Raw genomic sequence first — 14907 nt, forward strand, 5'->3', positions numbered from 1 at the left:
ATAAGGGTGCATGAATCTCTTTGAATTGCTGATTTCAAGTTCTTTGGATAGATACCTAGTAGTGGGATGGCTGGGTCATACGGTATTTCTATTTTTAATTTTTTGAGAAATGTCCATACTGTTTTCCAGAGTGGCTGCACCAGTTTGCATTCCCACCAGCAGTGTATGAGGGTTCCCTTTTCTCCACAGCCTCTCTAATATTTGTTATTTTTTGTCTTGGTTATTTTAGCCATTTTAATGGGTAATAAGGCTAAATCTTAGTGTAATTTTGATTCAAAATAACTTTTAAAAAAAATAAGTTGACCATAAAAGTGTGGGTTTATTTCTGGAGTTTTTATTGTCTTCTATTGATCTATTTGTCTTATCCTCTGCCAGTGTCACACTGTCTTCATTACTGTAGTTTCATCATTGAAATGAGGTGAGGTAAATCCTCCAACTTTTCTGTCTCAAAATTGTTTCAGCTGATCCAGGTCTTTGCATTTCTGTGTAAATTTTAGAATCTAGAATTTTAGAGTCAATTTTTGATTTTTAAAAAGCCTGTCAGGAGTCTAATTAGCAATTATGATGAATCTATTGGTCAGTTTGGAGAGAATTTTAACAGTAAGCCACCTTAACACTATTAAATCTTCCAGTCAATGAAACTTGACATAACTCTCAATTTATATAGGTTTTATTTTCTCTGAGTAATGTTTTGTAGCTTTCAGGATAGAGGTCTTACGTGGTATGATTCCTTTTTGAAGGTAAAAAGTACTACCCCAACATGTTCACTGTGGTCTAGGGTCTCTCTGGGTGGAGGATTGATGGCTGCTTTATATATATTATACTTTTTTATATATTTATGTATAATTATTCTCTAAATTTCCTACAGTATTCATGTAGCAATTTTATAGGAAGAAAACTTTATAAAATAAAAAGGGAACCAGTGTATTGCTATTTTGTCATTGATTCATGACAAATGTTGATTTTTTTTTGCTGAGGAAGATTCGCCCAGAGCTAACATCTGTGCCAGTCTTCCTCTATTTTTTAGTACATGGGCTGCCAGCACAGCGTGGCCGCAAACAGAGTGGTGTAGTTCCACACCCAGGAACTGAACCTGGGCCACTAAAGCAGAGTACGCTGAAGTTAACCACTAGGCCACCAGGGCTGGCCCTTAAATGTTGATTTTTGACTAGTCCCAGTGTAGCTTTCTCTATAACCAGTGTTCTTGTCTTTTTTGCTTGTAGTGTTTAAGTATGGGTAGGTGCTTAATACATTCTCTCTGATGGTGTCCTTCAAACGTTATTATAATATATGCTGTTCTTTTATAGGCGTTAAAATATATAGGGAACAAAGTAAGAAGGCAAAGGATGTGGGGAGGTGGACCAAAGAAAACCAAAATAGAAGAAGCAAGAGAGCTCCTGGCGTCTACCATCCTGACCCATGTGCCAGTGAGTAACCCCTTTACAACTGTGAATAATGGTCATTGTGGGGTGCGTGCGTTTCTGTTCAAGAATTTTGAATACATGTTTACATTATTTAAAGTCTAGTTCCTTAAGAAAAGGGAATCCTAGAGAGGGCTGGACTGCCCCCCGCAAATAATCTTCATGATCAATAATTTGTCTGCACTCAGAGAAGCTTCCTGTATTGCATCTTCATCTGATTCTCTTTGTTCTGTTGTGGTTCTTCTTTCAATCTAAAATTATAATTTTTTTATATTTGTACATATATTAGCGCCACTCCTAGATTTCATGGTTTCGAAGGACAGAGATGGTATCTTAGATGTTTTTAAGTAAGCTTACAGTGCCTTGCCCGTATGGACGCTTTTTTTTATTGTGGTAAAATATACATAAAATGAAATTTACTGTGTTTAAGTGTAGCGTTCTGTGGCATTAGGTGCATTCTCATTGTTGTGTTACCATCACTACCGTAGATGCTTGTTAAAATACTGGATGGGTTCGTCTCCTACACCTTGGATTCTGGAGTTCACGTTGTCCAGCCTCCGTCACTTGCTGTGAAGATGCTCAGGTCCAGACAAGCTAGATGACTTGCCTTGTCACTCAGCTGCTTAGTGGTCAGCGAGAGGGTTAGAATCTTATCTTCTGACCCTTGAACCAGTGCTTAATGTTTATTTTTTATTAACTTGAAACAGTTGGGCCATGTTGGCAAGAGCCATCCTTCCCCCACTCCCATTTAATAGATATGCTACTCTTTCTAAGTCATACAATTATTTGTTAGACTATCTTGTCAATCAAATAGCTGGTTAATGATAAGTTACCATGTGTTCTATTCATGAATGATTTAGTTCAGGGATTGCAAACTCTACCTTCAGGGGCTGATTATAAATAATGAGAACTGGTGAGATCTGTGGAAGTGGTCAGTGACCACCTAAAAGCATTCAGATTCAGTTTTCTTATTTTGGAACACCTTATTAGCCAAATAATGGGGGTCTCTGCCTCTGCCCTTTGGCTGCTGTTTGTTTGTGTGTATCCTTGATCTAATTCAAAGAATTAGAAAGTCTTAATGTTAAAGCTGGGTCTGAACCGAATTTTCAACTTTTTTGGATGATTGGAAAAACAGTTTGAAACTCAAAATAGCAAAAATGAGTAGCGGAAATAAGAAGGGCTTTGGAGCCAGGGAGATAGGAGTTCAAATCCTGCTTTCTTGCTCCTAGATGATTTTCTTTGGGCAAATCTTATCTTTTCTAAGCTTCAGTTTTCTCATCTGTGCAGTGAAACCAATACTACTTCCTGACAGAGTTGTCGTGATGATTCAGTGACACGATGTACACAAAGCTCATGGCTTCCCAGCTCCCCACGATGGCCAAAGAGTCTCTCTTAGGGTCTCACTTACCTTTGTGTGATAACTGAGGAGAACTTTTGATTAATTAAAGAGCCTAGCTGATAAAATGCTGGCTAAAATGACATTTATTTACTTAAATTGATAAAGCTAAACACGGGCACTTTTATGTGGTTGCAGCAGGCCTAAACTACCATTTTAAAAGTTTTGTTGTACATAATTCAGTGAGAAGTAAAGCCAGAGTAGATAAACCAAGAAAAAGACCTTCATTTTCCAGAATGGTTTAGGACAGTATTTACCTAAGTGTAATATTGGAGATGATTTTAGGTAATACAGGAACATTTTTATTTAAATAATTATATATTACTAGAGAAAATACAACTAGCCTATAAAATCCATTTTGTGGTATTTGGAATCTTATGGTGTTATTGTGAAGGAGGAAGCTTACTTAAAAATGAGCTGTTTAAAATTGATTAAAAATATAGAAAGCCAATAATAATTTAAGTGTTAAGGAGATAGGACAATAATCATGATGTTGGGACCTGAATGACTGACATTTAGAAAGCACTGGTTTGGAGGTGTCTGCGTTAAGGGAGAAAGATGGGCAGGTACTCGCAGCCCCCAGCACTTGTACTTGAGGGTGACCTGCAGAGGCTTTGGCTTGGAACCCCAGCCTCTCAGTTCCTCGGAGGCAGTTGATCTCAAAGTGCATTTTTCAGACGAGTGGTATCAGCATCACCTGGGAACTCATTAGAAGTTCCTAGCCTCTCCTTGAGGCCGCCTGAACCAGACGCTCGGGGGCTGGGGCCCCGCAGTCTGTTCTAACAAGCTTCCAGGGATTCTGATGCTCAGTAAAGTTTGGAAACCACTGCCTAAGGATTTCCCCAGGATGCCTAAGACCTCTCTTTCCTCTAAGGTAATATTAAAAGGACTCAGAGTTTTGGTGACAAAATTCGGTTTCAGTGTTCCAGGCTCATTTGATGGGTCTTCTTTCTCTCCCTCTTTCAGGTAATCCACAGATTGACATCCCACAAAGGGACATCTGAACTATTATTGGCCTTCTACCAAAAAGTGCTGTCAGCCACTAGATTAGAGAGTTTCTATTCTCCGCATCAGTGGGATCAGAAAAATGGGAAAAGTATTAACTCACTTTTTTCAGTTTAGACCTAGAGTTTACTTTTCAGCATATAGTAGTTAAAAAAGAGGGGTAAAATGAATGACGGTTCAAGTGCCTTATAAAGTTCAGCAGGATAGCTGCCATAAATACCCACATTTATTTCTGCTTATAAATGTCTTGGGAGAATCTACCAGTATTTACGCAAAGTCAAATTGTGAAATGGACTTTGTTAAAAGTCGAAAATTTGGTTATGAAAGTTTGCTTCATTTTTTACATTAACAAGAAAGATAAATACAACTAAAAGAGTTACGTGTTTAATGTAGCTTGCCACATTAAGATCAGAAAAAAAGCAAATTAGGTGTATCTGAATGGAGGTAAACATCAATGAGAATGTAAATTACTTAAAGCTGCCTAGAGACTGGGTTTTTCTGCTCAGTGTTGTGGTAATTGTTGTTATGGTGTGAGTTTTTTGTTTTTTTTTTTTGAGGATGGACAAGAGGCTTTTCTTTTTAAAGACCTAAATTTGTTCCAACCTGTCTTATTGATGTAATTGTTTTGCGAGTACAAGATGACAACCTAGCTTTTAGGGCTACTTTTTCTTTTGCCACATTCCAGAGTTAACACGTTTCTTTAAACACATTCCGAAGTTCTCAGTAATAGAAAGGGAAGAAATTGACGTAGAGAAGAAATGGAGCTTCCTTTGAAGGAGAATGAACTTTTTGAAATATGTACAGAATTTCTGACATCCTGTATTATTTAGTGTAATTCCTTAACAGCAACAACAAACCGTGTGAAGGAGAAGGGTTCCTGTTGTTCTTTTAAATCAAGATCCCCTGAATTGATCTGTCACAGTGATAAGGTTGATAGGGTCTCACTGGCATCTTACTCAATGATTAAGGAAAGTAAAACGGAAATTTTATAGTATGAATCTTCTATAGAAAAGCCTGTAAAATATTCTTTAGAACTGGCAGAAGCTTAGGCCATACTCTCAGACCTCATCATTTTGGATGTGTAGAAAGAATTTAGTTACCTAAGGGTTTTGTCTCCCCAAACAAACCAGTGCAATTATTTAACCAGTTCTGATTTAACTTACTGATTGGGCCAGATTCATTAATGTGGATTTCAGGATTTGAGAAGATTGAATAGAATATTTGTAGCAAATCCGTTCATCAGTCCACTCATCCTTTCAATAGATATATGTTGAGTGCCAGACAATTTTTTAGTACTATTCCTGTTACCTATTGGTGTATAGCAAACATTTCCAAAACTTTAATGGCTTAAGATAACTGTTTATTGCTATCTGTCATGGTTCTGTGGTTTGACTGGGCTCACTAGTGGTGGAAGGGAGTTCTCATCGGGTTGCAGACAGATAGCAGCTGAGACTGGAGTCATCCAAAGGCTCACCCGGGCTGGATGTCCAAGGTGGCTTCTTCATCATGTCTGTGGCTCTTCAGTGTTTTCCAAGTAGGCCCTCTCTTCCCAGACGTCCTGGGAGTGTCCTGGACGTCTCACATGGTGCTTCAGTAGTTTAAGAGAAAGGAAGTGGAGCCTGCTAGTTTATAGGCCAACCCAAAATGGGTGATGGACTCTACCTCTTAATGAAGGAGCGGCATGAAACATATAGGGAGGGAAGGAGTTGATCATGGTCATCTTTGAAGAAAAGCTACCATAGGTAGTGAGTACAAAGATGAAAAGTCACCATCTCAGCTCTCAGGAAGTTTATAGACTAATTGAATTATTTTGAATAGGTAGGATCATAACAATTCATTATTTTCTTATTTAAATATTATAACAATGGTTCTTTTCTGGAGTCACCTTAAATTTTCATGTGCATTGTCTCAAAAATCTTCTCTAATTTCTGAATTACAGGTTAAAGAATTCAATTTCCGAGCGAAATGTATCTATACTGCAGTGATGGTGCGAAGAGTAATTCTGGCCCAAGGAGATAATAAAGTTGACGACAGAGACTATTATGGTAACAAGCGATTGGAGTTGGCAGGACAGGTGATTTAATTATTTCCTGTTGGAAATCTTCTTTTATTTGATAAAAATTAATTTGATATTCACTTTAGATAGAAGGAAGAGAGTTGAATGGAATATAGGTTGCATATATTTGAAGCATAAATATTTCACACATAACTTACTATCTCTTTGTCTTGAGTTTCTTTGACTATGAAAACTCTGTCTTAATTTTTTGTTAATAGTATGTTACCTGTATTATATCTTTGTTGAGATGTTTACCCTCATTTTGCATAATGTAGGAAGTGAAGTATGACTTTAAGTAATATCAGTTCTTCAATTAACAAATATTTATTAAACACCTATCATGTGCCAGGCAGAATCCTAGGAACTTGGTACATAGTGGGAATAAGAGATTCAAAGGTCCCTTTTCTCTTAGAACTTATAGTCTAGTGAGATAGGCAATAAACAAGTAAACAATCCCCCCACTTTTTTTGGTGACATGTAGCAGTGGGTTAGTGAGGATGTCTCTAATCTCGTTTTAAGTCTTAGCTGATAAATTCTATCTTATTTTGAGAGCATGTATCCCTTTCACCTGGGTAGCAAGTGTCTAAAAGTCTTTGAAACTTCATATTTCAGCATTTAAGTCAGAAATTACCTTTCAATCAAAGAGCTAGAACGTAGACCTGGCTGCTTTTGGTATTTTCTCTTTATTTTTGGTTTTAGAGAAGTGCCTTGGTGCAATGGTCTCTGTTGATGACCTACTTAGGGTTCACTCAGTTCTTAAATCTGTACATTTATTTCTTTCACCAAATTTGGGAAATGTTTGGGCTTTACTACTTCAAGTATCTTTTTTGTACTATATTCTCTTCTCCTTCTGACTCAAATTATACTGTTATACTTTTTGCTATTAAGGCTCTGTTCATTTTTTTTTTTAAATTTTGTTCTCTTCCTTAGGTTGGATAATTTCTATTGGTCTACTTTCAGGTTCACTTTTTCTTATGTCATTTCTAATATGCTCTTACACTCATCCAGTTAATTTTTTTAGTTTAGATATTATATTTTGCAGTTCTAGAAATTTCATTTGGGTGTTTTTTATATCTTCTGTTTCTCTTCTGAGATTTGCTGTTTGTTGATTCATCACAATCATATTTTTATTTAGATCCTTAATTTTAATAGCTGCTTTAGATTCCTGGTCTGCTGATTCCAACATCTCAGTCATCTTTGGATCAGTCTCTTGATTAGCTTTTCTCTTGCGTATAGGTCATTTTTTCCTATTTCTTCATGTGTCTAGTAATCTTGAATTGTATCCAGATGGACATCATGACTGATGAGTTGTAGGGACTCTGGATTCTGTTTTATTCCTCTGAAGAATGTTCTGTTCTTTTTGCCTGTTTTAAGGCAGTTAACTTCCTGTCTCCTTGCAGCAAGTAGCTGAAACTCTTTAGTTCTTTCAGTCATAGCTGGGCTGCAAGATGCTCCTTTTGCCATTCTCGTGGTGGTCTTCCCAATTTAAACAAGTATTTTTAATTAAAAAAAATAATGTAACAATAAATTAAACATTATAAAATAGCAGATATGTTAAAATAAAATCAAAATATATGGTAAAAATGGTTTTTAAAAATAATGTATAGTAAAAATATTTCAAACAATTATAAGTTACCTGACCCAGTCCCCAGGTTCCTCTCCCCAGTAACAGTCACTTTTCCTTTTCTCTCCTCTGTCCTTCCAGAGACACCCTATGCATATACAAATATCTTTATCAACTGGCATTTTGAAGCTATACCGTTGGAAACTCTTGGCTTGCAGACATTCAGGCCTATGTGTGAATTTATGCTAACTGTTGTGGCCCTTTGTCTGGGTCCTTTGTCAGGGGTGAGTTTGGAGTCAGGCTTTGTAATTTTAGAACAAATCATATAAAGGATTGATTTGTCCTCGTTGGTACAAAAGAAATATTCAAAGCAGTATGTCTGTGAATGTCACTTGGCCATTACAGGGATGCCGCAGAGATATTGTGGTTTGGGTTCTAGACCACTGCAGTAAAGCAAGTCACACAAATTTTTTGGTTTCCCAGTGCGTATAAAAGTTATGTTTACATTATACTATAGTCTTTTAAGTGTGCAATAGCATTATGTTTCAAAAAACAATGTACACACCTTAATTAAAAAATGCTTCATTGCTAAAAAATGCTAACCATCGTCCGAGCCTTCAGCAAGTCATAAGCCGTTTGCTGGTGGAGGGTCTTGTAAAAAACACAGTATCTGTGAGGCACAGTGAAGCGAAGTGCAGTGAAATGAGATCTGCCTGTACGGCCAAGGTCTCTTACTTAAGGGGGGATTTAATCAGTTAAAGGTGTGTGTTGCTACAGAAATTGACATATGCCTGTTTTTGTGTATGTGCTTTTCAGTTATGAAATATTTCATGCATACAAGACTGTATAAATGTGTATGTGTGTTTGGATATTAAGACTCATAAAGCAAATATTTACATGTCCCAAATCAACTTGAGTGACCACAGCAGTGTATGTTGGAATCTTCCATGCACCTTCTCTGATCCTTAGCTGCCCCTGCCATCTGTCTCTTCTTGAGGCTCTGACCAGGTGCCTGCCTATTCACCTGGTGCAAAGCATCTCCAACACACCCTGAGCATTTCCTGTAAGGTTGGGTCCAAACACAGGTCCATTTCCCAGGAGCATCCCTCAGCAGGCCTGAGCTTCAGATGTGGATTTCGAGGTTTTTAAAGCATGAACTCTTACTCAGAATCCCAATATTAAAGCATGAAAGCTTCTCTGGTTGAGGGGGGCTGTAAGGGCTTTTAATCTGCCTGCTTGCCCTTCCCCTGAAACTCCGCTGTGGAATTCGTAAACACGGTTTGCTCTATACAATGAACTGTAGACTCTTTAGCAGGGCTTGTGGGGTCCTTGATGATCTTGCTCCTGTGTGCCTTTCCAGCCTCATCTCATGCCAGTGCGAGCCACTTACATCTTCCCAACCACACCATGATGCTCTTTCATCCTTCCATGCCTTTGAGTCATGCCTTCTACCTAAGTTGCCCCTCCCTCATCCCTTAAACGCCCCTCACCTTCCCCTTAATGAGGAGCTCCTACCCATTCATCATTCTTTAAGTCGCTCTCTCTGAAGCCATCCGTGAACCCCATGAGTAGTTAGTTGCTCTGTCTTCCTAATGCCACTGGTACTTTGTTCAAGTCTTTATTGGCATGCTGAATTACTGTATAATTCTTGACCCACGTGCTTCTCTCCCCCTTTAGACTGTAAGCTCATTGAGGTAGGAACCATCTGTATTCATCTCTCTATCCCCAGATAAAGTACTATGCACCAGAGACACAGTGGTGAATGAGCCTTGGTGAAGCTTCTGCTCTCGAGTGCATTTTGGTAGGAGAGACAAACAATGAACAAGTGAACAGTAAATAAATGTGATAATATTAGATGGTCCTACGTGTTTAAGGAAAACCAAAAGTTAGGTTCGTGTTAGGGCGTTGGGGTGTTGGTGGAGGTAAGGGGTGTTACTTTTGTCAGGATGGTCACAAAAGATCTCTTTGCAAAGGTGATACATTTTAAACTGAGCCCTCAGACATTCTGTCTGAGACTTTGATGAGGAGAAGCGGGTCTCACATAACGTCGGGAACTGCTGTCCAGCAAGAGACGCACACAAGCACATACGTCCCCAGGCAGGTGCTGGACTGGAGGAACTGGAAGAGGGTCGGTGTGGCTGGAGGGCCTGAGGTGTGGGGGTGCTGAGAGAGGAAGTGGAGATCTAGTGTGTAGGTCTCAGAAAGGGTTTTGGATTTCATTTCACATGCAGTGGAAAACCACTGGAGAGTTTTACTCAGGGAAGTGACGTGATCCGATTTTCAGTTTAGAAAGATCTGAGCTGGAGATAAATAGGACAGGAATGGACCCGTTAGGAGGCTGTGGCAATATTCCAGATGACAGATGATCATGGCTAGGGTGATAGCAGATATTACCACAACTGAAATTTAAAAACTAGAATTAAAAAATGGTAGCAATGTAGATTTTGGGGAAAAGTTTGTGTCTTAACTACTGGGGATGTTCTGTTTGGTTAATGGCTGATGCCAGCTGGTGGGTTTTTGGCCACCTTCAGATTGATCACTCTTCAGGGGATTATGGGTATCCTCACTACCATCAATCTCAATTTTTACAGTTTCTTACTTGGAAAAAAACATGCTGTTAAATGAGTCCATTAAAAAAACATTAGTTGTTTAGAGGAATAAGGAGTGGAGTCGGGAGAGGGGAGAGGAGTGGAGAGACTATCCTGTTGCTTAAAAAATTAGAATTAGAAAGAGTGTTCCCATGTGCAAGAAAACATCGCTTTATAAACAATGTAAAGACATAAAAGGCATTGTGTTGGCAAAAATGTGTAAAAACAATAGCTGCTAATTTCACACCCCATGGGATGAGAGAGTATAAATGTGCTTCAGCTTTAGATAACAGAGCTGTATCCCATGGCCAAGCAGGTTCACAGAGCTTTCCCTCAGTCTTACTGCCACCAGAGGGCTGGCAGGCCAGCCGCCAGTAGAGGTGTTAGCAAAACCTACCGATTTCAGGCTTAATCTTTTCACCTACCTTTTCTTTTTCGGTAATGTGTTCATTATTTGCTGAGCATTACTCTATTCTTTGTCCGCAAATTTTTTGTTTCTAATGCAGCTTGCTTTGTATGGGTGAGATATGGAACGGCACCAAAAATCCGGCACCCTGGAAAGCCAGGGATTTCCACCCTGTGACAAAAGAATGCCGTCTTGACTTCAGAGATTGCCTAATCCCAGCTGTTTTGATAATGTAATTAAGGCTGCCTAATGTCTTTAATTTTGCAACCAGTTTGTGTGAAAAGGAGAATTTGGCACTCTGAAGGCTTAAACACTAAATAGCAATCTCAGGACGCCTAATTAGAATTCTCTGACATTAAGCTAATTGGCGAAACTGTATTTCAGCAGCTTAACTTCTTTATTAATTTTTTTAGCATTTTCATTGAAAATCAATTGATGAGCTGTCAGCATTTTTTCCTTAAATATAATTTGCTCTTTAGTACTCCTGTCTTAAGCAGGCTAAAAGGCCTCGTACTGGTGATGAAAGGTATTGAATATTATCACCAGCATTCCATCCCTTTTCATCATTTCACTCTTGACCTAAATAATGTGGTTTATTGTGTATCTTGGCCGTGTAGTTTCTCACTGCTCTGTGAACTGGAGAACATTATTTTTCTTAGAGTGAAAATTTAGGGGGGAGAAATGTACTAATGAGGCAGTAGCTCTGTGGGGTGTGTTCTTACTTTTTACTTGTTTAGTATTTGTGTTTAACCAGGGGCTGCAATAAATTCAACTGGGATCTAAAGAACTTTGTCATAATTTGAGACACAGCAGTCTAAGAGTGAGGAACTAATTAAAACAGAGCTGTGCTTTTGTGGTTTAGGTGAAGGGCCTTTGCTTCTGTTCAGGATGCTTGTTCAAGTTCCTTTCGCCAGTGTCCACAGGAAGATGCTGCGATGGGCTTCTTCGTCCCTCCCACCCCCCTGCACCTGCTTCCAGTGCCATATTCCTTCTTTCCGTGAGCGGAACTGCTGGGTCTGAGTGGAAGGAAGGAGTAAGCTCTCAGAGGAGGAAGGTTTCTTTTTAGAACACTTCTGCTTGGTGAATTCAAGTCCAGGATCCTGCCTTTCCTATCTGCAGAGTAGAAGAGTGGAAGGACATGTCTGACTTAAGGAGAAAAGTGTAAAATCAAATTCCGCTTAGGAAATCCTTTCTTCTCTAGTGGCTTGGAAGGTTTCATTGAATCTCAGAATTCATCCTTAAGTAAATAATTAGTATGAATATAATGCCCCTACCTCTCCAATGTTACTTTACTATTTTGTTAGGTAATTAGACTATAAATATATCAAACTTGTTTCTTCTTCTGTAAAGGAAAGAAAAAACCTTAGAGAAAAAAGAACTAATAGAATTAATTTTGTAGGGGAATCTAAGTATTTGTCATGTCTGTTATATTTGATTGTTGAAGAATTTGCCTGCTATTTATTTGTAGTAAGCCACCTATTTACTTCTGGTCATCTGTTCCTGCATTGCATGCTGTCCCAAAGTAGTGTTTGAAAACAATAACCATTTCATTAAACCTCACAATTCAGGAATTCAGGCAGGACTAGGCCGTTTCATGTGGTCAGTTGGTAGTATTCTGCTAGAGGGTAGTGGGGCGGGTTGACACGCTGGTCTTAGCTAGGACCCGCCCTTTCCAGTGCTGTGGCATCAGAGTGGCTCAGGACTCCGAGTGAGTGTTTCCAATGAATAAGATGGCACCTGCGTGGCCTTAATGACGTAGTATTAAAAATCACAGCTTCCCTTAACTTTATTGGATAAAGCAGTCAACAACCTCCGCCCACATTTGTGGCAGTGGGAGGACATGGGCCACACCTCTCAATGTGTAGTTCAGGGGTCAGCCAGAGCTTTGGGCAAAGTTTATACGCATAACTTGGAGATTTTCTCCCTGTGGTTCTCTCCTTTCTGTGAATTTCCCCTAACTTTCCAGCTACTGTGGTGGCTCAGATCTTTTCCCTCTGGTTCTTCAATGCAGCAAGGCTGTGGATCTCTGAGTTTTAGCTTGGACTATAAGCTTGGATGTAGCTTGGACCCTGCTTACCAATGTGGCCTACCTTTCCTTGAAAAGCATTGGAAACAGGAAATGCACCCGGAGCCATTCGCTCTTGATAAGTGTTGGCTTCATCCAGTTTCTGCCTGCTTTTCGACACTCTCCAGTGCCTTTAGATAGTTTTAATGTTTTGTCTAGAGCTTATAGTTATTATCAGCAGGCTAGTCCATCTCAGAGGAGCTGCTCCACCAATTCAGGAACAGACCATCCTAGTCTGTTGTTATGACTTCCTATTCCATTCCATTGATTTGGCTTCCATGATTACACTGTTTTAGATATGTCACCATAGTTTAATATTGAATTTTTATTATGTAATTTTTGACGTAAAAAATAAAAAATTGTACATATACGTAAGTTATGAAGGGTACAAGTAAAATCAACACCCTCAAATCCACTACCCAACTTAAGTAATTCTTAATAATTGACCATCATCAGTACCGTTCATTTACCTAAGTATTTCTTCCTTACTCCATTCTTCTTTTCCCCCCCACTATCCTGAATTTTTGGTCTTATTTTTTTACTGCATCATTTAAATTTTAATTTTAAAGTTTTAAGATATTTTATTACAGTATGTTTTGCTTATTTTTGAACTTTATAAAAGTAGGTTCATACCACACACATTTTTCTGCAACTTTTTTCTTTACCCAACATTGTCTTTAAGATTCTTCTATATTGTTGCATGTAGTTCAGTTTTATCTTTGTATTTCATTGTGGGAAGATATGATATAAATGATAAATATTACTTTATTCATTCAGATCAAGGACTTTGTATAGTTTCCCTTTTTTTAAATACTAACGTTCTTATTCATAACTTCTGGTGCCCATATGCAAGACTTGCTACGATTAGGATTGCCTAGTCACGGAGTCAGGTTCAATCTTCAGCCTGACTGGAGAATGTCAAGCTAGTTCCCACGTCTTTGTACATTGCGTTGTATATGAGTTCCTGATGGTCTCCCTCCTAGGACTTAGTATGAGACTTTTACATTTTTGTCTATTTACTGGGTGTAAAGTGGTGTCTCCTTGTGATCTTAATTTTCATTTCCTTCATTTCTAATGAGGTTGAGCCTCTTTTTCATACGCTTATTGACCATATCGTTTTTTTCTTTGAAATTATTTTTAGGTTGTTTGCATTTTCCATATTGATTTCAAGATTTTTTTTGTATGTTTTAGATCCTGATTTTTTGTCAGTTTATGTGTGTTATTGATACCTTCTCCCAATCTGGAGTATTATTTTTTTTAAACTTTATGGGATCTTTTAATGTCTAGAAGTTTATAATTTTAATTATGATCAATTTTGTCAACCCTTTCTTCTTTTTAATAGTGCTCTTTATATTTTAAATTTATGCCTTTGATATTTGTTCTTTAGCCTCTTGGAATGGATTTTGTGCGTGGAATGAAGTAAGGAATCTAATTTCATTGGTTTCCCAAATAACCAGTTGTCCCAGCACCGTTTATTATATAGCCTTTCATTTCCTCACTGCCCTGAAATGCCACCTCTGTCATATAACACGTTTTAATATGTGCGTGGGTTTATTTCTTGACTCTCTCTTCTATCCATTGGTCAGTTTGTCTGTGCATTCATTAGTCCATTCACCTTATTGTCTTGGCTGTGTTACCGTCTTCCATATGAATTTTAGAATGTCTGTCAATTTTCATTAAAATCTTCTAGCGATTTTGATTGGAGTTGCATAGGAATTGTAGATCAGTTTGGAGAAAATTAATAATCTTAAAATATGTTGTCCTCTTATGCATGAATATTTTCGTCTCTTCATTTAGTTAGATTTTCTTTGATGTGGTTCACTAAGAATTTATAATTTTCTCCATGAAGATCTTGCACCTCTCTTGTTATGTTTGCTTCTAAATACTGCAGGGGTTTTTCTGGCAGATTTCTTTTTCTTGAGGTTATGATAGTTTACAGCCTTGTGAAATTTCAGTTGTACATTATTATTTGTTAGTCACTATATATATGTGCCCCTTCACGCATTGTGCCCACACTGCACTTCCCTTCCCCCTGGTAACCACTAAATAGTTCTCTTTGTACATGTGTTTATCTTCCACATATGAGTGGGATCATATGAAGTTTGTCTGTCTCTATCTGGCTTATTTCGCTTAACATAATACCCTCAAGGTCCCATCCATGTGGTTGCAAATGGGACGATTTTGTCATGCTTTATGGCTGAGTAGTATTCTGTTGTATATATGTACACCACATCTTCTTTATCCAATCATTAGTTGATGGGCACTTGGGTTGCTTCCACATCTTGGCTCTTGTGAATAATGCTACAGTGAACATAGGGGTGCATAAATCTCTTTGTATTGTTGATTTCAAGTTCTTTGGATAGATACCCAGTAGTGGGACGGCTGGGTCATCTGGTATTTCTATTT

The 14907-nt window shown here is 38.3% G+C and overlaps 1 protein-coding gene across 1 annotated transcript in view; it reads left to right on the forward strand.

The window, feature by feature from the left end:
* Positions 1-14907, forward strand: part of POLR3B (RNA polymerase III subunit B) — a 115733-nt gene that overhangs the window by 33663 nt on the left and 67163 nt on the right. Inside the window, exons 11-12 of the mRNA XM_001498980.7 lie at positions 1308-1427; positions 5762-5896. Of these exons, the coding sequence (XP_001499030.1) occupies positions 1308-1427; positions 5762-5896 (255 nt within the window). The remainder of the gene's footprint in view (positions 1-1307; positions 1428-5761; positions 5897-14907) is intronic.

Source organism: Equus caballus, chromosome 28, assembly GCF_041296265.1.
Source record: "Equus caballus isolate H_3958 breed thoroughbred chromosome 28, TB-T2T, whole genome shotgun sequence".
Lineage (NCBI taxonomy): Eukaryota > Metazoa > Chordata > Mammalia > Perissodactyla > Equidae > Equus > Equus caballus.